Genomic DNA, 22,038 nt, shown 5'->3' with positions numbered 1-22,038 from the left:
TGGATGCATCGTGCACAAGAACGGCAATATTCCTCCACTTCTGCCCTCATACAGGGCCAATAGAACCGGCTTCTGACAAGCTGGAAAGTTCTCTCCGCCCCTAGATGGCCATGCTGGTCATGTAAGGCAATTAGTACCGTCTCTCGGTGCTTCTCTGGGAGAAACAACTGCCACTTATCTTCTGAGTTATCAGAGGGGCCCCTTCGGTAGACCACTCCCTGATGTACATGTAGCTTATCCAACTCTTTCCTCAGCAGGCGAGCCTCCTTGGAAGGGTGATGTCGAAGTCCCTCTGGATTCTCGTTCTCCAAAGCTTCAAGGATCAATCTCCCCATGGGGTCTTCCAATTGGTCATAGCTCAGCTCCTTTCTGGACAGCTTTGGCAGGAGTTCCTCTGCTAGTTGAATTACCCCACAGTAGGGTTGAGGGACTCCCACTGCGGTGACTCCTATCTCCTCTGCTCTGGAGCCCCCTCTTGCTTGAAACTCAGCACCCTGACAGAGTGCTCGCACTCCTTCTGGTGCTACCTGAGTCCAGTCTTCCCAGTCATCAACCATGACATGAGATCTTCGGGACAGGGCATCTGCATCCCTATTTCCAGCCCCGGGTCTGTACTTTAGACTGAAGTTGAATCCGGATAATGCAGCCAACCATCTGTGTCCGGTTGCATCTAACTTTGCAGTAGTGAAGAGGTAGGTCAGAGGATTGTTATCTGTCTTTACGGTAAACTCCGCCCCATAGAGATAGTCCTTCAGTTTGTCTACTACTGCCCATTTGAGGGCCAAGAACTCCAATTTATGAGTGGGGTAGTTCTTCTCCGAGGGAGTCAGGCTCCGGCTCACATAGGCCACTGGTCGCAGCTGCCCTTCATACTCTTGATAGAGCACTCCGCCTAGGCCCTCATGACTGGCATCGACATGTAGCTCATATGGTCTGGTGAGGTCGGCATAGGCCAGGACTGGGGCCGTGGTAAGGTTCCTCTTCAAGGTTCGGAAAGCCTCTTCACACCTTGGGTTCCACTGATCTTGAACCGACTCACCGGCCCTCCTAGGTCCCAAGCCATCCTCTTCTCCTTCAGTCTTGAGCAATTCGTTTAGTGGCTTGGCAATCCGGGCAAACCCATCCACAAATCTTCTATAATAGGAGCAGAACCCCAAGAAAGATCTGAGCTCTGTGACTGTTGTCGGTCTTGGCCAAGAGGTAACTTCCTCCAACTTCTCAGGGTCTGTAGCCACTCCCTTTTCAGACACTATGTGTCCCAGATAGTTCACAGAGGATTGGTAAAACCGGCACTTCTCGGGAGAAAGCTTGAGTCCCTCTTCGCTGAGTCTTCTCAACACCTTCTCCAACCTGGCCTCATGTTCTTCCAAAGTTTTCCCGAAGACAATGACATCGTCCAAGTACACAAGGACTTCTATGAGGTTTATGTCTCCAACGGTCTTCTCCATGAGGCGTTGAAAGGTAGCAGGGGCTCCAGACAGGCCCTGAGGCATTCTGTTGAATTCGAAGAATCCCACTGGGGTTATGAAGGCTGTCTTCTCTCGGTCTTCCTGGTGCACGGGGATTTGGTAGTACCCACTCTTGAGGTCCATTACACTGAACCACTTGGCACCAGCCAAACTCTGTAGGGAATCCTCTATTCTCGGTGTGGTATACTGGTCAGGGATGGTCCTCCTGTTGAGAGTCCTGTAGTCAATACAAAGCCTCAACGACCCATTCTTCTTTCTGACCACCACTATGGGGGAGGTGTAGGGACTTCTAGACTCCCGAATCACACCAGTCTTCTTCAACTCCGCAAGCTGCTCCCTCAGATCCTCCAGGTCAGCTAGAGGGACCCGCCTAACCCTTTCCCTGAAGGGTTTGTCTTCTTGGAGGCGGATTCGGTGGGTGGCACTCCTGGCACATCCCACATCAAACTCATCCTTTGAGAAAATCCTCTCCCATCTAGTCAGCTGGGCCTTGGCTCTCTCCTTCCAGGCTCCAGGTAGGTCCGGGTTCTCCATGGAAAGTTTTTCCCAAACATCTCCTCCTGCACCCGTTCCTTTTACTTCTGACCAGCTGACTGGGGCCGCAGGACTCACCTGACCCAACAGCATTCTGGCTGGGATCTCTATGGGTCTCTCCGTAGGGTTTCTCACACTCACTGGGACTCTTCCTCGAGCCTTCTTCAGGGCCTTGATTGAAATCACTTCCGGTATCACTTCCAGGCTGGAGTGATCCTCCCTTGGATCGGATTCCAGCATGACAAAGGGGCCAGGCTGCTCCCAGGTAAGCTTCACCGTGGCCCTGAGGCAGGCTACCTCTCCGGGCTGCAGCACCACTCCCTCTCTCCCAAGTCTCCACACCTTCCCTATCCCCTCTCCTGGGGTCTTCTGCTCTAGGACCAACCGTTGGTAGGCTGTCTTCAGCATGGGATGGATATTGGGATCTTGATGGTTACTCGTCTTCACTAGAGGGGTCAGAAGTCTTCGCACCAGATCCGTATTGGTCCCTATGATGAGGGACATCTTGCTGGCCCCGGGCGGTCTAGGACACACAACTGCCAGGGTGTCAAACACCTCCGTTTTCCCTGCCACAGATGGATCGAAGGTCAGCTTTATGGGAAGGTAACCATCATAGGGGAAACTCTGAGTTCCCAGGTCCCATATCTCCAGCTCTTCTATCTTCTGTATAGGCAAATGGCTCAAGTGCCTATCATAGAAGTCTCTGTACAACAAAGTCACTTGAGCTCCAGTGTCCAGGAGGGCCTTCGTGTAGACTCCTTCCACCTGGATGGAGACAGTGGGGGACGGGCCCACCAATTCTTCTGGGTAGGGCTGGGTTGAGGCCACCCTCTTCTGGGGACCCGTCTTCATCCAGTTGGTTTTAGACTTTATTCTTTTTCGAACCTGGTATGCATTGACCCTCCCCACAGTAATGGGAGTACAAACCCGCTGAGGGATGTTATTGTCTCTTATTTGTAGGCATTCCTTCTGAGGGGTCTGCTTTTCTCTCTCTCTCTTCCTTCTATTCAGTCTGGAGTTCACTGAAAGACATGGGCACCCGGTTGACTCCCTCACCGGGGCCCTCTGAAGTTTCCCGCCGGCTGGCGGTTATCTATCTTCTTCTTCTTGGGACTGGAACATCTACTGGCGAAGTGGCCACTGCCCCCACAGTTGTAGCATAGCATCTCTTCTCGGTCTCGAGTGGGGCTTGGTGTTGGTGTATCTGGAAACAACTCCTTTCTAGGACTTGGTTTCTCGGCTCCCCCTTGACCTTTCGCCATCATAGCAGTCAACATCTCCATCACCTGGGACATCTGTAACTTCAAAGTGTCCAGCTCCTTATCTCTAGCGGGAGTCATGGCCGGTGTAACTATTGCTACCGGTTGGTTGACGGGCTCGGTGAGATCTTCTTCCCTTTTCTCTTCTAGTAGGGCCTCTTCCTCTCTGATCATTCGGATGAGGTCAGTGTACTCCAGACTATTCCCATCCTGTCGGGCACGCAGTGTCCATGCAATAGGATCCATGGGTTGAGCTCCCCTCAGTACCTGTTGAGTACGGGCCTCATCTACTTTTCCTGGGCTGATCCCCTTCTTTAGGATCATCTTATGCAAGATTTTATCTAAACGTCCCATGTAGTCTGATAGTTTTTCACCTTTCTTCTGGTAGCAATGCTCTAACTGATAAGCAAGCTCAGAGATTTTCTCTGTCCCACCAAACACAGTCTGTAGTACATCTAGGTACTCCTGCGCATTACAGTCTGTCCTGCTCATCTTCAGGTTGCGTATGGCCTCTAGAGCAGGCCCCTTTAGACTTTCCACAATCCTCTGCTTCTTTCTGCGCTCTGGAACTTCCCATTCCTCTAGTGCCTGAGTTGCGCTATCTAACCAATCTTCAAATCCCTCTTCTTCTGAAGGTACAGGTTTCCTCCCTGAAAACATTCAGAGTTTTCTGTACCCCGACATCGGGTAATCTGTGGGATCCTTCTTGCACTGGGCCACAATCTCCCCCAGGACAGCACACAGTTCTGCGCTAAGGGTGGCCGGTGCTGATCTGAGACTCTCGGGTGAGGTACGGGCCGCAGCCTGCGGTGATCCCGTTGGCGATGGCTCCTCCTTTGTTGCATGAGCCAACCTATAGGATCTGTTGTCTTGTGTCCGTACACGGTTGCGCTTGCAAGCCTCCGGCATCCCATCCCAGTATTCCACTAGCGCATACTGATATGAGATGTCTGGGTCTGATTTTATCTCCATCACGCATGGTTCATGGTCTGGGGACACTGACTTCATTAACTCCTCTACGGTCTCTGTCGACCATTTCTCCCCTGGGAGGCTAATGACCACTGACTGACTTGGGTCGGCCTTAGCCGCTTCACACCACGCTCTAACTCCCTGTGGGTCCATGCCGGTACCTCTGGCGTGTTCACCGCTGTCTCAGAAATCCCGGATTTACGAGCCCCCACGTATAGCGATACCCTCACTTAAGAGGGCCGCAAGTTTGGTTTGGGTCCTGAGCACAGCTCCGCCAACCCCCCGGCAATCTGCACTACCCACTTTGGCACAGTTAGTATCTAGCAATACACATTAAATCACTTATACTCTAAATATGTGTGTGTGCGTGGGTGGATAACTCAAGCTCATAGACAATCCTTGAAAGCATATAACTGACTTTACTTATTGTTTTTATAAAAGGAATAACATGAATCAAACATTTGGATTGCAGCACATAAACAGGTCCCTGCAGTAACCAGTGATAAAGATAAACAGAGTAATCAGCATAATAAAGTATTGCTATGCAACTCTAACGCTGCCCTTTTTCAGCTACTTCCCTGCATGGGTAAACTAACATCCAGCATTTTCTACCTGTACAGTCAGGCCTGACTGATCTAGATGGAAGTCCAGTAAAACAATATTCGCTAGCAATCTTTCGGTGGTGCACTTGAAGAACAACTTTGTAATCCAAACGAATAATAATAAAGATAAAGCATCTGTCTTTAGACAGCTCTCACCACCCGGACAAGTCCAAATCTGGTTTCTCTGCCTTTTCGTCTAGGAACAGGAATCCACCGACCTCCCAGTCTTCTATCCTTCTGGTGTACTGCAGCAAAGATGAGAAGATGTCTCTCGGGGGCAGCTAGGCTGGCAGAAAGCTCTTTGGAAAATAGAGGCCCAGGCTTCAGGCTTCAGGCCCTGTCTCAGCAGTTCAGCACAGATCTCCTCTTGCTTGAAGAGAGGGGGGTGTCCAAAGAGAGAGAACTAGGCCTCTCCCCCTCCTTATATTTCCTCCCCCCATAAGTCTTTGAGGCATAACTCAACATCCTGGGAACCAGCGGGGTTCTGGGAACAGTAGTTTTATAGTCCTTAAAGAGACCCCGCTACATTAGCTTTTAGACGATCCCTGAAAACACTTCTCTTCAGAGAAGCCTACCCCTCCCACACCTAACTGTATTTTCATGTTCTCCATCAGCTCACCCCCCCCCCCCCCACAGTTATTACCTTTTGTTTCAACTTGACCCTCCCTTCTAGATTGTAAGCTCTAACGAGCAGGGCCCTCTGATCCTTCCTATATTGATTTGTATTGTAAGTGTACTGTCTGCCCTCATATTGTAAAGCGCTGCGCAAACTGTTGGCGCTATATAAATCCTGAATAATAATAATAATAATACACTCCATTTTAGCAAGTGTTTCAATTAACATTCAAGGTTTTATGTTATGCAACCGGCATTTTAAGTTCATGAAAATTTATATTTTTGTCAACCAATATATATAATTATTTTGTATGATTACATGTCTGATGAATCCATTTCATATTTGTAGACTGTTGTCATAAAGATTGATTTTGTATTTTAAAAGTGCCATCGATAAAAATGACTTAAATCATAAGTACTGTGCAGGAAAACGTTCCTTAACCACGTGCCTACCAGGCACGAACACCCCCTTGCTGCCCAAGCCATTTTTCAGCTTTCAGCACTGTTGCATTTTGAATAACAATTGCGCAGTCATGCAACGCTGTACCCAAATAACATTTTTATCATTTTTTCCCCACAAATAGAGCTTTTTTTGGTGGTATTTGATCACCTCTGCGGTTTTTATTTCTTGTGCTATAAACAAAAGAAGAGGGACAAGTTTGAAAAAACACAATATTTTTTACTTTTTGCTATAATAAATATCCAATTTTTTTTTCTTTTAAATTTTTCTCACTTTAGGCCGATACGTATAAGCGATTATTGATTGGTTTGCACAAAAGTTATAGCATCTACAAAATAGTGGATAGATTTATAGCATTTTTATTATTATTATTTTTTTTTTACTTGTAATGGTGGTGATCAGTGATTTTTATCATGACTGCGATATTACGGCGGACAGATCGGACAGTGGACAGTGTCAGTCCTTTTTTTATGTTTAATAATATATTTTTTTACACATTTAAATTTTTTTTAATTCTTTTTTCACAATGGTTTTTGGGGAGAGGGGGTTGGGGCAGTGGACAGTGTTGGTAGGAGAGGGGAGAGTGGTGTCAGTTTTTTATTAAATTTTTTTTTGCACTTTTCATTTTTTAGAATTTCTTAGAATAATTTCTTATATATTTCTTGAGTGGCTTTGGTGAGAGGTCAGGGGTCTAAACAGAGACAGACAAAGGGACTGAGGACACAGATTCCCCAGTCCCTTTCTCAGCACTAAAGATGAATGAACAGGAGACAGAGGCTTCTGTTCATTCATAAACTGTGCAGAGTAAACACAGTTTACTCTGCTCAGATATCACAGGAGCGATCTCGCTCACTGTGTCCAATTCCTGACAATTCCCCCTGCAACCAGCAGGGGATGAGAGGAGGGAAGCCCCCTTAACATAGCTTGCCCCTATTTTATGTTAGGGGGCCCTCTTAAGGTCGTATTTTGTTAAGGGGCAATCTGATGGGTACATTTATGATAAGGGACATTTTTTTGTGCCCATTAGAGTGACCCTTAACATAAAATGTGCCCATCAGAGTGTCCCTTAACATAAAATTGGGGCAAGCTGATGGACACGTTATGTTAAGTTAAGGGGGGACTCTGATGGGGATACCTGATGTAAGGGGACACGCTGATGGGCACATTTTATGTTAAGGGGCACTCTGCTGAGCATAGTCTGATGGGCACAACAAAAGGTGCCCATCAGTGTACCCCTTGCAAAATATGGGCATCAGTGTGCCCATTTCAAAATATGGTCATCAGTGTGCCCATTACAAAATATTGCCATCAGTGTGCCCATTACCAGATATTGCTATCAGTGTGCCCATTACAAAATATTGCCATCTTAATAAATAATGTGTCCCCACATACCTTTAGGGCAGGCACATGTGGCAAGCTGCAGGGTGCAGAAGCTGCAAGGTATACCTCGCAAGGAGCAAGAGGTGGTGTCCTGTCGAGAAATGCCTGGCTGAAATTGCGCATGTGCAGTACGAGCTGCCAAAAAACACCGAACATCTGAATTTACGATCAGCTGTAGACGGCGCCTGCGCACAATAGCCAACATCGTGCCACACACTCCCGATACTCGTGCAAGTCTGCAAGGGGTGGATTTGTTCATGATGGGGGGCACGTGTGAGGGGCGGATGCCTACATGAATGGGGCATATTTTGTAATGATGGGCAGTACTGCTAAGATGGGGCGGAATTTTTCATGAAACTCAAACACATCTCCTAAACAAATATATCTCTGCTATTCTTCCTACACGTGTTTGCGGGCGTGTTTATCCAACTGAAGGGTGTTTTTTTCAGTGTTAGCAGAGATAGATTTTTTAGGAGATGTGTTTGAGTTTCGTGAAAAATTCCACCCCACCTTAGCATCACTGCCTATCATTACAAAATACGCCCCCTTCATGTCGGCTATTGTGCGCAGGCACCGTCTACAGCTGATCGTAAATTGAGATGTTCAGCAGTTTTCGGCAAATCCATATGCCGCACATGCGCACTTCCGGTTCGGAATTTCTATTACTCGATAGGGAGCATTTCTTGACAGAACACCGGCCAGGAGTAAGAGCCAGCAGTGAGAGTCGTGGTTAGCAGCAGCGGGGGGGGCACAAACGTAATGGTGTCTAACCAACCAGGACGGGGAGCGTGTGTGACAGTGTCCAGGCAACCACAGGTGGGGGCGCATACATGACGTCAACATCCCAGGTAAATTAGAAAAATGGGGTTCCCTCACGCTATCAAAGTGAAAAATATGTGTATACCATGCACTTGAACAAAAATAAATAAGAAAGTGATCAGAGCAAACTATATATGACCTGTGACGTAATGCATAGGGAAGTTACTGTATTAAGGAACAACCGGAAGTGACGCATAGAGACGTTTGGAAGACCGCACATTGTTTGATCTGCCTGTTCGTTTTCAGAATTGTTGTAAGTAGCCATTTTTTAAACATAAATAAACCTTATTTGAGACATATTATGCTATGGGATCTTCCTGCTTATTCCCCGCTTTCATTTGCCGTGGATGAACAGGTGAACTAACCAACTGGGAGCCATTATTGCAATACAGCACTCTTAAAGAGGAAGTAAACCCTGGTGGGTTTACTTTCTCTTTCATTCCCTGCAAAGGCAAAGCATAATGGACTACTATGCATCGCATAGTAGTCCATTATGTGTCACTTACCTGACACAGGAGCCAGCGAAGTCACTGCTGTCCCCTGTAGTCCGGCGCATCCATCTTCTCGGTGGGGTCTCGCAGCTCCCCCGCTGTCATTCGGCGAAGCCGCGATGACATCACTCCCGCACATGCGCACGGGAACGGACACACGCGGCATCTCCGTTGTTGAAGTTGCCACGCTCAGTGCGCCTGCGCGCCGCTGTCTATGGCGCATGCGCGTAGACAGCGGTGCCTGTCTTCGGGCAAATATCTCCTAAACCGTATAGGTTTAGGAGATATTTCTTGGATCTACAGGTAAGCCTTAATCTAGGCTTACCTGTAGGTCAAAGTGTGTTGTAAGGGTTTACAACCACTTTCAGGACATCATCCCTGGTTACCACACTCAGGAGGACTCATCATTAGAAATATCTGAGTGGCATTTCTTACCCATTTAGAGGTAAGCGCATAGAGAGCACTGAGTGCAGCACACGAAGAGTACACAGTGGATGTCACCTGAAGAGTAGTGATGGACGAACTTCCGACGGGACGTTTCGCGGACGCGAAGCGCGAACGGACCCAAACGTTCGCGAAACCGAACGTTCGCGGCGGGCCCCATTGACTTCAATGGGAGGCGAACTTTGCAAATCTTTAGGTCAAATTTGCAGCCACAAAATAATTATTAGCTTGGCAAACATAGTCCCACCACCTGGCCAATGACATAATACATGTATGAGGTGAATTTGGGATTGATAACTACAAGCATTCTTTTTTTATTTGGGAAATTGTTCTGACAATTCAGGACTGTGGAGCGCATGAAGGCAATGGAGGAGAGGGAAGGTCAGGGACCAGGGTAGGCAAAGAAGAGGGTGCAGGAGATGATCACCAGCAGCGTGACATACAGCAATGACACCTGCACCGTGATAGAGTCATCTGACAGCAGCACTGTGATACAGAGCACTGACATCAGCAGCGTGACATAAAGCATTAACACCAGCACCGTGACATACAGCATTGACAGCAACACCGTGATAAAGAGTACTGACATCAGAAGCGTGACATTAAGCACTGACATCAGCATCGTGATATACAGCATTGACAGCAACACCGTAATAGAGAGCGCTGACATCAGCACCGTGATATACAGCACTGACAGCAGCACCGTGACATACAGCACTGACAGAAGCACCGTGACATACAGCACTGACATCAGAAGCGTGACATACAGCACTGACATCAGCACCGTGATATACAGCACTGACAGCAGCACCGTGATAGAGGGCACTGACATCAGAAGCGTGACATACAGCACTGACATCAGCACCGTGATATACAGCACTGACAGCAGCACCGTGATAGAGGGCACTGACATCAGAAGTGTGACATTAAGCACTGACATCAGCACCGTGATAGAGAGTACTGACATCAGAAGCATGACATTAAGCACTGACATCAGCACCGTGATATACAGCACTGACAGCAGCACCGTAAGCAGCCCCAGTAGGAAGTCAGCACAGCACAGGGATGGTGTGATCCCCTCATAATAAGAACCCCCAGGAGGAAGTCAGCACAGCACAGGGATAGTGTGATCCCCTCATAATAAGAACCCTCAGGAGGAAGTCAGCACAGCACAGGGATATCATAAGCAGCCCCAGTAGAAATATGACACCGCTCAACCTCTTCAAAGAGGAGGGTAGGGGCATATAGTACGGTGTGCTTTTTTGGGACAAGGAAGTGAGCCAAATGAAGAAAGAAGGTCTGTGTGCTTGATTAAAAAAATAGTTTATAGACATATAAATGGTCTACTGGTCACATGTGGTGAATTCCTCCGAGATCCATGCCTCATTCATTTTTAGAAATGGGAGGTAGTTAACACTGTCGTGAGCTAGGCGAGTATGCTTATCGGTCACGATCCCCCCTGCTGCGCTGAATGTCCTTTCGGACAGGACACTGGATGAGGGGCAAGCCAACAGTTCGATTGCAAATTGGGCAAGCTCTGGCCAGAGGTCAAGCCTGCCCACCCAGTAGTCCAGGGGTTCATCACTCCTCAGAGCGTCCACATCGGCCGTTAACCCCATGTAGTCGGACACCTGACGGTCTAGGTGTTCCGTGATGCTGGATCGGGATGACACCTGTCAATGGGTCGGCTGAAAGAATGACCTCATATCCGAAGTCACCAACACATCTTCAAACCGGCCTCTTCTTGCAGGCGCTGTTGGATTGGTACCTGCAAATCCTTCTCTGGGAGTGGGAATTGCTCCTCTGCCAGCGCACGCAAAAGCAGAATGCAGCATTTCTCGAAGCAAGGCCTGGAAGTGCTGCATTCTGACAGCCCTCTGCGACGGCGGTAACATTTCCGCCATTTTGTGTTTGTACCGGGGATCTAAGTACGTTGCCACCCAGTATTGGTCCTTGACCCTTATGCTTTTTATACGGGGGTCCCTATTAAAACACTGGAGCATGAAGACCCCCATTTGCACTAAAGTGGAAGCGGTGTGGTGGCCTGGCTCATGCTCATCATCCAGGATAATGTCGTCCTCTTCATTCTCCTCTCCCCATCCACGCACAACAGGGATCCCAGAAAGGTTTAAAGCATGCTCTTCTTGCTCCTGCTCATCCGCCCCGGCACCATCCTCCTCTGACTCCTCATCAGACTCCTGTTGTTGACTTGTCTCAGATAGAGTAGCCCCCCCTGGGAATTCATCCAGCATTGCGACTTCCTCATCTTCCCGCTCCTGCTCCTCCACAGCCTGATCAATGACACGACGCAATGCACGCTCCATAAAGAAGGCATAAGGTACCATGTCACTGATGGCACCATGGCTGTGACTGACCAGTTTGGTGATCTCCTCAAATGGGCGCAGAAGTCTGCATGAGTCGCGCATGAGCAGCCACTGGCGCGGTGAAAAAAAACCCAGCTCCCCAGAACCGTTTCTTTCGCAGAGTTCATACAGGTAGACGTTAACTGCACGTTTCTGCTGGAGCAGCCTATCAAGCATATAGAAGGTTGAGTTCCATCGCGTCAGGCAATCGCAAATAAGACGTCTGACCGGCAGATGGTGTCGCCGCTGAATGTCAGCAAGGCGAGCCATGGCCGTGTAAGATCTTCTGAAATGGGCCGAGATTACCCTTGCCTGCCTCAAGATGTCCTGGACCCCAGGGTATTTGACAAGGAATCGCTGCATGACCAAGTTTAAGACGTGTGCCATGCACGGCATGTGCATGATTTTGCCCTGTTTCAATGCGCTAAGCAGATTGGCACCATTGTCACACACCACTTTACCAACTGTCAAATTGAGCGGTGTTAGCCACTCATCTGCCTGTGAACGCAAAGCTGAAAGGAGTGCCGGGCCAGTGTGGCTTTTGGCTTCCAGGCACAACAGACGCAGCACGGCATGGCAACGTCTCACCTAGCATGTGGAATAGGTTCTGGGGAGCTTGGGCGGTGCAGCGGAAGAGACGCTAGCAGCGGAAAAGGAGGAGGCAGCTGAGGAGCAGAGGGAGGAGGATGGAGTAGGAGGAGGAGGACAAGAAGAGTCAGGCCTGCATGCAATCCGTGGCGGTAAAACCAAATCTACACGGGTGCCACAGGTTACATGCTTGACGGCCGTCAGAAGGTTCACCCAGTGGGCAGTAAAACTGATATACCTTCCCTGCCCGTGTTTGCTAGACCACGTGTCTGTGGTCAGATGTATCTTGGCACTGACACTGTATGCCAGAGATACATTCACTTGCCGCTGAACATGGCCATATAGCTCTGGGATGCCCTTCTCTGAGAAATACTTCCTTCCTGGGACCTTCCATTGTGGTGTTCCAATGGCCACAAATTTGCGAAAGGCCTCCGAGTCCACCAGTTTATATGGCAGTAGTTGGCGGGCTATCAGTTCTGACAAGCCAGCCGTCAACCGTTGGGCAAGAGGGTTATCCGGCGTCATCATTTTTTTACGCTCGAACATTAGGCCCATGGAAGCCTGCCTTTTTGCAGAAAAACGTGAGCTTGTCGTGATGGAAGGTGGAGTGGAGGACAATTGTGAGGAGAGAGGAGAAGGAGAAGTAGAAGACGAGGCTGGACGGTGAGAGCCTGCAGTGTGGCTTTGTGTGTTCCGTTGCTCCCACTGGGCTCGGTGATGGCTGCCCATGTGCCTTCTTAAGGCGGTCGTCCCTAGGTGAGTGTTGGGCTTACCGCGACTAACGCGTTGACTGCAAAGATTGCAGATGGCAACGCTATTGTCAGCAGCGGACACGTTAAAAAAAGCCCACACTGCGGAGCCATGTGCCGGTGTCCTGGGAGCGCCAGATGTGACCATACATGGTCGATGACTCGCTCCTGATACATTTGCAGTCTGCTTTGTCCCTGCTGTGCAATGTAAGTTATTGCTGCTTCTCCTCCCTATCTGCTGGTCCATATCTCCCTCTGAACTCCCCTCCTCTTCCTCTCTTGTGGGCACCCACGTGACATCACTAGACACGTCATCATCAACGTCACCTTCCCCACCGCTATAAGTAGAGATCTCGGAGTAGGCAGCAACACCGGGGACCAACCTCCTTCTTGGGCTGATCTGGGTACTGTCGTCAGACTGCTGAGTAGCGCTTGTTGCTACCTCCTCTTCCTGATCCAATACCAAGAGTGGCTGCGCATCAGAAATGTCCTCTTGATATGGATCGGAAAATAATTCCTGTGACTCAAGCGGAAGGTAAGTGGTGGTGGTGGTGGTGGTGGTGTTGTTGGTGGTAGTGTCTTTGGGGGTGCACATAGCAGAGAGTGAAGAAGAGGGTGCAGATCGAGAGGATGAGAAGGGTGCAGAAGAGTAAGGCTGAGTGAGCCACTCAACCAAGTCTGGTGCGTCCTTTAAAGTAATTGAACGCACCTTCTGCAACTTCTCACTTTGGCTCAAGGCTGTTGCTCCTGCCCTACCCCTACCACCCCTGCGGAAGGGGCTGCCTCTTCCTCTGCCTGTCATTTTTTAAATCACCCTGTGACAAAACTCTTAGTCCCTATACCGCTGAAGGACTGCTGCAGTATAGGGCAGCAGTCAGCAGTAGTGCACCTCAACCCTATCTATTGTGGTCCGATAGCGGTCCTTACAGTACAGCAGACTGTACCGCACTCAACCCTATGTACCGTAGCACCCTATACCAAGTTACCAGTCCTTATAAGAACTTTTGTGGACCAAGCAGGTTGTGTGTTAGTGTTTAGCAGACTGTACGTCAGTCCCTATACCAATGAAGGACTGCTGCAGTATAGGGCAGCAGTCAGCAGTAGTGCACCTCAACCCTATCTATTGTGGACCGATAGCGGTCCTTACAGAACAGCAGACTGTACCGCACTCAACCCTATGTACCGTAGCACCCTATACCAAGTTACCAGTCCTTATAAGAACTTTTGTGGACCAAGCAGGTTGTGTGTTAGTGTTTAGCAGACTGTACGTCAGTCCCTATACCAATGAAGGACTGCTGCAGTATAGGGCAGCAGTCAGCAGTAGTGCACCTCAGCCCTATCTATTGTGGACCGATAGCGGTCCTTACAGAACAGCAGACTGTACCGCACTCAACCCTATGTACCGTAGCACCCTAAACCAAGTTACCAGTCCTTATAAGAACTTTTGTGGACCAAGCAGGTTGTGTGTTAGTGTTTAGCAGACTGTACGTCAGTCCCTATACCAATGAAGGACTGCTGCAGTATAGGGCAGCAGTCAGCAGTAGTGCACCTCAACCCTATCTATTGTGGACCGATAGCGGTCCTTACAGAACAGCAGACTGTACCGCACTCAACCCTATGTACCGTAGCACCCTAAACCAAGTTACCAGTCCTTATAAGAACTTTTGTGGACCAAGCAGGTTGTGTGTTAGTGTTTAGCAGACTGTACGTCAGTCCCTATACCAATGACGGACTGCTGCAGTATAGGGCAGCAGTCAGCAGTAGTGCACCTCAACCCTATCTATTGTGGACCGATAGTGGTCCTTACAGAACAGCAGACTGTACCGCACTCAACCCTATGTACCGTAGCACCCTAAACCAAGTTACCAGTCCTTATAAGAACTTTTGTGGACCAAGCAGGTTGTGTGTTAGTGTTTAGCAGACTGTACGTCAGTCCCTATACCAATGAAGGACTGCTGCAGTATAGGGCAGCAGTCAGCAGTAGTGCACCTCAACCCTATCTATTGTGGACCGATAGCGGTCCTTACAGAACAGCAGACTGTACCGCACTCAACTCTATGTACTGTAGCACCCTAGACAGACCAAGTTACCAGTCCTGATAAAGAGCTTTGTGGAACAAGTGAGTTGTGAATGTTTAGCAGACTGCAGCAGAAGGGCAGCAGTCAAGTATAATATTCTTTCTATATTTGGAAGAAAGAATATTTTACGCGTACAAGCCTATTACCATACCACTGATACCAGTCCTGAAAAGAACCTTTGTGGAACTAATAGTAACAGCAAGTCTTTAAACTGACCCTCACTGCCTGACAACACTGCTTCCTTCCTGTCCCTATACAAAGTGGCAAAAAACAGTAGACTGGAACGATTAGTGGTTACTGGAACAGCTCTTTTGTGGACCTGATAGTAACAGCTAATGATGATGATGATGATGATGATGATGATGAAAGACTAATCTGGCTGTCCCTGTAGCATACACCGTCCTTTCCCTTTCTCTAAACTGATAAAAGACACTCAGGCTGCTGCAAGAATCAGTAGCACAGCAAACCTATATACACCTAACACCTATACCAGTCCTGAAAATAACTTTTGTGTACCAAATAGCTAGCGTTTTATCTGTCCCTACTCCACACAGCAACCTTTCCCTATAGTAACAGAAGAAAGAATGTAAAATGGCCACCGGATCGGGTGTATTTATAGGTTAGGGGGAATGTCCAAGTGTCCATGTGCTGTCATGTCTCAATTGGCTGTCCTGTACCCCATGATAGACGTGTCATCAAAGGTAAAAGTTCTTTTACACATTAAACACGTAAGTCCGCCGGGGCGAACGATGGGAAAAGGCGAGCGAACGAGCGGACCGCGAACGACCGAAATTCGCCGCAAAACGACCGCCGGGCGAACCGTTCGGCCATCACTACTGAAGAGTTTGCCTGTCACATTGCTGCACACCAGCACTTTTTGCACTAATTTGCACGTTTACTCTTTATGGATGGACTTTTATGGGTATTATTACTCAATATAAATAGGACTGTATTGGTACACCGACACACTTAGGCCTTGAACACACGGTCGGAGATTCCGACAACCAAATCCGTCTGATTTTGTCTGACGGATCTTGTCTAAAACTGTTGCATACACATGGTCGGACAAAGTTTTTGGAAAATCCGATCTTTCAGAACGTGATGACGTAATTTCGTTACGATGGGACTACGTTCAGGCTAGTAGCCAATAGCTTTGATGTAGGAATTTGATCTGAGCATGCGTGGCACATCGGAATTCTCTACACATGATCGGAGTATGTCCGATCGGAGCATTTTGTCGGAAAATATTTCCGGCAAGTTGGAAAATTTGGTCCGACGTATATTCCGATGGAAACAGTCTGATGCAGACCACACACAGTCGGAATATCCGACAAAACGCTCCGATCGGACACATTCCATCGGAATCTCCGACCGCGTGTACAAGGGCCTAAAGGTGTACACAAAGGATCATGTGATACTCAGCACTTTATGATACTCTTGCACCATTATGCACTATTTAGTGTTCATTCAATTATTATTTAATATTTAGCACCTGATGATGATGATTTGCACAAGTTTGCACTATATTAATTGTTTGTCTTAATTATCTGCACAGCAGCAGCTATTTTATTCACTTTATGAATTTATGGCAATGTGTTGTGCATTTTTTGAAAATAATTTGTTTGTGTAGTTTGCACAGTAGCATTTTGCACAGCAGCTAAATAAACGCATGCACAGCAGCAATTTGCATTAGGATTCCCCATTAGTATTGATATAATTATTGATTGATTGCACTCTATCTATGAGGTAGAATACATATCAAACAAGGATTTTCCATCTCTGTAGTAATATTTGGTATATAGTTTGCGCTGATTTATCCCAGGTAAATTACTGCTGAAATGTAGCAATACATTGACGACCCCCGCCGCACCAATCCTTTCCAGGAGATCACAAGAAATGCAGGAGACTCCCACACCTTGCGGGAGACTTGAGATGTCTGCACTCTAATGTCCCCCCCACAGTCACACACTATTATTAGTATACATTTATATAGCTCCAACATATACCGCAGCGCAGTACAGAGAATACTGAACCAGTCACATTACCAGAGGAGCTTACAGTCTAATGCCCCCCCACAGTCACACATTATTATACATTTATATAGCGCTGAAATATACCGCAGTGCTGTACAGGGGACACTGAACCAGTCACATCAGTCTCTGTACCAGAGGAGCTTACGCTCTAATGTCCCCCCACAGTCACACATTATTATACATTTATATAGCGCTGAAATATACTGCAGTGCTGTACAGGGGACACTGAACCAGTCACATCAGTTTCTGTACCAGAGGAGCTTACACTCTAATGTTGACTCACACTGGCACACTATTGTGGTCCTTGGGTTAGGGAAGAATTGGGGTATCAATGCCCACTCCACATATCCAGCTGGGTGCTCTGAGCCCAGGGGCCACCTCTACATGACACGTTTTGGGGGCTTCTGATCTCCTCTATCACCCTCATCATAGATATAGCAAGGCCTCTGTAAGAATGATTAGTACAGTAATTGTTTATTTTTCTTATGGCAGCCATTTTTACTAAGGGCAGATGAATCCATCTACCTTTACTTCCTAGAATTCTGGGTCCACCTCCTGGAACACGAACATGTGACAGGAAGTTCCCAGAATGCATCTCTGAGGCCAAGAACAGGTACTGTGAGTAGAAGTAATCAATGTCCATATCATTATAGGGAGCTCTATGAGGGAAATCTAACTTAAAGCCAAACCAAAATCATCAATTGAACTTTTCCAGGGCATGCTGTGATTGGTAACTGTCATAGTTTTTTGTGCTCTCATCTGAACTGTCATGCCTTCAATTGGCCGGTGTCGTCACCATGGCACCTGCAGATCAAACAGAGGCTAAGATGACCCCTGACCTATACACTCTGCATCTTATATACTCCTGACCCCAGTGATCCAGAGATTGGCTTGCTTCATGGGTTCAATTACCTTTTGGAGTGATTGCAGTACCGGCCATCCACTGCTTGTTCCTCTTGGAAGTAGTTAGAATACGTCTCCACATTGCCAGCGTCTCCGTTGAAAGACCTGCTGAATCTGGCGGTCCAAACGCTCATTTAACTCACCGCTATATATTGTGTGTCCATCTTATGGGGTAAGCTTACCTTATCTGTTTATTACCTACATATGGATTATCATTGGTGACGTATGGATGTATACAGGCTTTATGGTGTAGCAGCAGTCTGAAGAGACAGTACTCCTTACTTATTTAATAGGACTACACCCCCCCGAGGGAGCAAGTTTATTCTTTATATATACATATATATATATATATATATATATATATATATATATATATATATATATATATATATATATATATTTCTTTAACACTTTGGAGAAGCAGTTTGCTATTACGGGCCTTCAATAGTTTAAGTTTTGCCTCTCCCCTCAGTTTGGAACTAGTTACATTGTGTCACCGCACATTTCCGCTGTTTATGGTGTTTCTTTTAAAGTGGTTTAAAATTATTGGGGATTATTTTAACACATATGACTGTGATATGGTTTTGGAGATCACTACATTTTTTTCACCATCGCTGCATTTTATTTATTTTTCTCTTTTTCTATACAATTTCAATAGATTGTTGATGCTAGCTGCTGAGTCATTCTGTCTATCACATTTTATTAGTAGCAAAACTTTTTTTCACTTACAGAGCTGAGAAGGGGCTGAACCCTGAGCTCTGTGCTTAGTGCAATCCTGAACCCTGAGCTCTGTGCGTAGTGCAATCCTGAACCCTGAGCTCTGTGTGTAGTGCAATACTGAACCCTGAGCTCTGTGCTTAGTGCAATCCTGAACCCTGAGCTCTGTATGTAGTGCAATCCTGAACCCTGAGCTCTGTGTGTAGTGCAATACTGAACCCTGAGCTCTGTGCTTAGTGCAATCCTGAACCCTGAGCTCTGTATGTAGTGCAATCCTGAACCCTGAGCTCTGTGCTTAGTGCAATCTTGAACCCTTGAACCCTGAGCTCTGTGCTTACTGGAATCCTGAACCCTGAGCTCTGTGTGTAGTGCAATCCGGAACCCTGAGCTCTGTGTGTAGTGCAATCCTGAGCTCTGTGCTTAGTGCAATCCTGAACCCTGAGCTCTGTGCTTACTGGAATCCTGAACCCTGAGCTTTGTGTGCAGTGCAATCTTGAACCCTGAGCTCTGTGCTTAGTGCAATCCTGAACCCTGAGCTCTGTGCGTAGTGCAATCCTGAACCCTGAGCTCTGTGCGTAGTGCAATCCTGAACCCTGAGCTCTGTGTGTAGTGCAATCCGGAACCCTGAGCTCTGTGTGTAGTGCAATCTTGAACCCTGAGCTCTGCACTTAGTGCAATCTTGAACCCCGAGCTCTGTGCGTAGTGCAATCTTGAACCCTGAGCTCTGTGCTTAGTGCAATCTTGAACCCCGAGCTCTGTGTGTAGTGCAATCCTGAACCCTGAGCTCTGTGCATAGTGCAATCCTGAAACCTGAGCTCTGTGCATAGTGCAATCCTGAACCCTGAGCTCTTTGCTTACTGGAATCCTGAACCCTGAGCTCTGTGTGTAGTGCAATCCTGAACCCTGAGCTCTGTGCTTAGTGCAATCCTGAACCCTGAGCTCTGCGCTTAGTGCAATCCTGAACCCTGAGCTCTGTGCTTAGTGCAATCCTGAACCCTGAGCTCTGTGCGTAGTGCAATCCTGAACCCTGAGGTCTGTGTGTAGTGCAATCCGGAACCTTGAGCTCTGTGTGTAGTGCAATCTTGAACCCTGAGCTCTGCGCTTAGTGCAATCTTGAACCCCGAGCTCTGTGCGTAGTGCAATCTTGAACCCTGAGCTCTGCGCTTAGTGCAATCTTGAACCCCGAGCTCTGTGTGTAGTGCAATCCTGAACCCTGAGCTCTGTGCATAGTGCAATCCTGAAACCTGAGCTCTGTGCATAGTGCAATCCTGAACCCTGAGCTCTTTGCTTACTGGAATCCTGAACCCTGAGCTCTGTGTGTAGTGCAATCCTGAACCCTGAGCTCTGCGCGTAGTGCAATCCTGAACCATGAGCTCTGTGTGTAGTGCAATCCGGAACCCTGAGCTCTGTGCGTAGTGCAATCCTGAACCATGAGCTCTGTGCGTAATGCAATCCTGAAATGGGAAAGGTGTAGGTAGACGTGGCACTATACCTCAAAAGGTGCAGAATATAAACCCAAACCAAAAAGCTATGTTTTATCCACTAATATTAAGGAAGAAAGAACCGTTGGGCCTTAAGATATATTTGTTGGTGACTTTATCCAAAATCTTGTAAGGCCAACTACATCAGAATCTGTGTAGTGCCTTGACCACCAGAAATGAATTTCATCCTAATTGGATAATAAACTATAAGAATTATATAAAAATATAGAAAGGGTGTTCGGTGAGATCGGTCCTTGGAATAAACAAAATGAAAGTAAAAAATTGGATAAAAATAGAAGTGAAAAATTGATTAAGTGTTAGAACCTCTGTGTAGTGTTGGGTCCACTAATCTGTGTTAGAAATTCAGTAAAGTCTTAATACAAAAAAACCATACATATATGTGTGTATATATATCTATAGACTTGCATATATGTGAGAAAAAAAAACAGAGAAGCAAAAGTGGCAGTGAATAAATAAGTAAATGGTTGTAACTCCAATATATGACTGGTGCCCAGCATTAAATATATAAAAAATGTAATATATAAAAAATTATATATATATATATATATATATATATATATATATATATATAAATATACCGTATTTATCGGCATATAACACGCACTTTTTTCCCCTTAAAATCAGGGGAAAGTCGTGGGTGCGTGTTATACACCGATCCCCTGAAATTCTGAGCCTCTGGGCGGCTTTCAGCCGCCTTCGGCTCTTCAAGGCGACTTTCACCCGCCTTCGGCCATTATCAGCGGCTTTCGGCCATTCTCGGCAACTTTCGGCCGCCGCCGGCCGCTCTCGGAAGCTTTCGGCCGCCTTCGGCTCTTCTCTGCAGTTTCCGGCCGCCTTCGGCTCTTCTCGGCGGCCAAAAGCTGCAGAAAATGGCCGAAGGCGGCCGAAAGCTGGCGAGAAGAGCCTGCCGAAGGCCCGCCGAGAACTACCGCACAGAGCCAGATGTGTATCTCGGCGGCGGCATTTTTAAAAAATAAAAAAACAAATAGTAAAATAAAATAGACAAGGCTGCAATGGGGGACAAGACTGCAATGGTGGATAAGACTGCATAAGGCTGCAATGGGGGACAAGGCTGCATAAGGCTGCAATGGTGGACAAGGCTGCAATGGTGGATAAGACTGCATAAGGCTGCAATGGGGGACAAGGCTGCATAAGGCTGCAACGGTGGACAAGGCTGCATAAGGCTGCAATGGTGGACAAGGCTGCAACGGTGGACAAGGCTGCATAAGGCTGCAATGGTGGACAAGGCTGCAATGGTGGACAAGGCTGCATAAGGCTGCAATGGTGGACAAGGCTGCAGATGTCACTGATGGGCATATAAATGTAAGTTTTTTTTCTTCCCCTTAAACTTCCCTCCTAAAAGTTTTTTCCTTAAAATCCCCCCCTAAACTTGGGGTGCGTGTTATACGCCGATAAATACAATATATGAAAAATATAAAAAAAATAATAATAATAAAAAAATATAATAGTCCAAAAACGTGATAAAGGTGACTTGTGCACAGTTGGTTAATTTCTTAATCCCTGCGTTTTTCATGCAAGTGATGGTTTGTACTCACCAGATCCCCTGCCCCTGCAGGGGTTAAAGCGTCGTCACAGTGTGAGCCCCTATGTCGCTTTATGATGCTTTTCCAGGTACTTTACTTTCCTCAACGTGAATGCGTTATTCAGATGGTAAATAAGAAAGAGGCGTATCCATAGTGTAGTATATTTAAAACATCCAATTTATTGAATTAAAAAACTACTCCCAATATTGATGTTTACAAATCGCAAAACACATGTGCCACCATTCGCTGTAACCCTGGGAGAGAGTATGTGTCCTGAACCCTGAGCTCTGTGCTTAGTGCAATCCTAAGCTGTCTGTCTGTCTATCAATTGGAGATCGGTCAGTGATTCCTCAGAAATGATGCCTTTTCAGACCCCAAAACCTTACGATGATTCAGAGGAAGGCAAAAACCCCCCTTGGTAAGATGGACTCCAAAGGGGGAAAAATTCCTTCCTGACCCCCTAAGGCGATCGGATTGTCCCTGAATCATCAGTTTGGGGTTTCTAAGGTTCACAAATCA

General features: G+C 47.2%; 1 protein-coding gene across 1 annotated transcript in view; it reads left to right on the top strand.

The window, feature by feature from the left end:
• The first annotated feature begins 2,578 nt into the window (after positions 1–2,578).
• LOC143987837 (olfactory receptor 2AP1-like) overlaps positions 2,579–22,038 on the top strand; it is a 43,687-nt gene continuing 24,227 nt past the window's right edge. Inside the window, exons 1-2 of the mRNA XM_077486927.1 lie at positions 2,579–2,606; positions 14,936–15,022. Coding sequence (XP_077343053.1) covers positions 2,579–2,606; positions 14,936–15,022 — 115 coding nt within the window. The remainder of the gene's footprint in view (positions 2,607–14,935; positions 15,023–22,038) is intronic.

Source organism: Lithobates pipiens, unplaced genomic scaffold (genome assembly GCF_037356315.1).
Source record: "Lithobates pipiens isolate NorthernLeopardFrog02 unplaced genomic scaffold, aLitPip1_a1.2 Scaffold_1, whole genome shotgun sequence".
Taxonomy (NCBI): domain Eukaryota; kingdom Metazoa; phylum Chordata; class Amphibia; order Anura; family Ranidae; genus Lithobates; species Lithobates pipiens.
The sequence above is the reverse complement of the archived record's forward strand: the minus strand, read 5'-3'. Positions and strand labels throughout refer to the sequence as shown.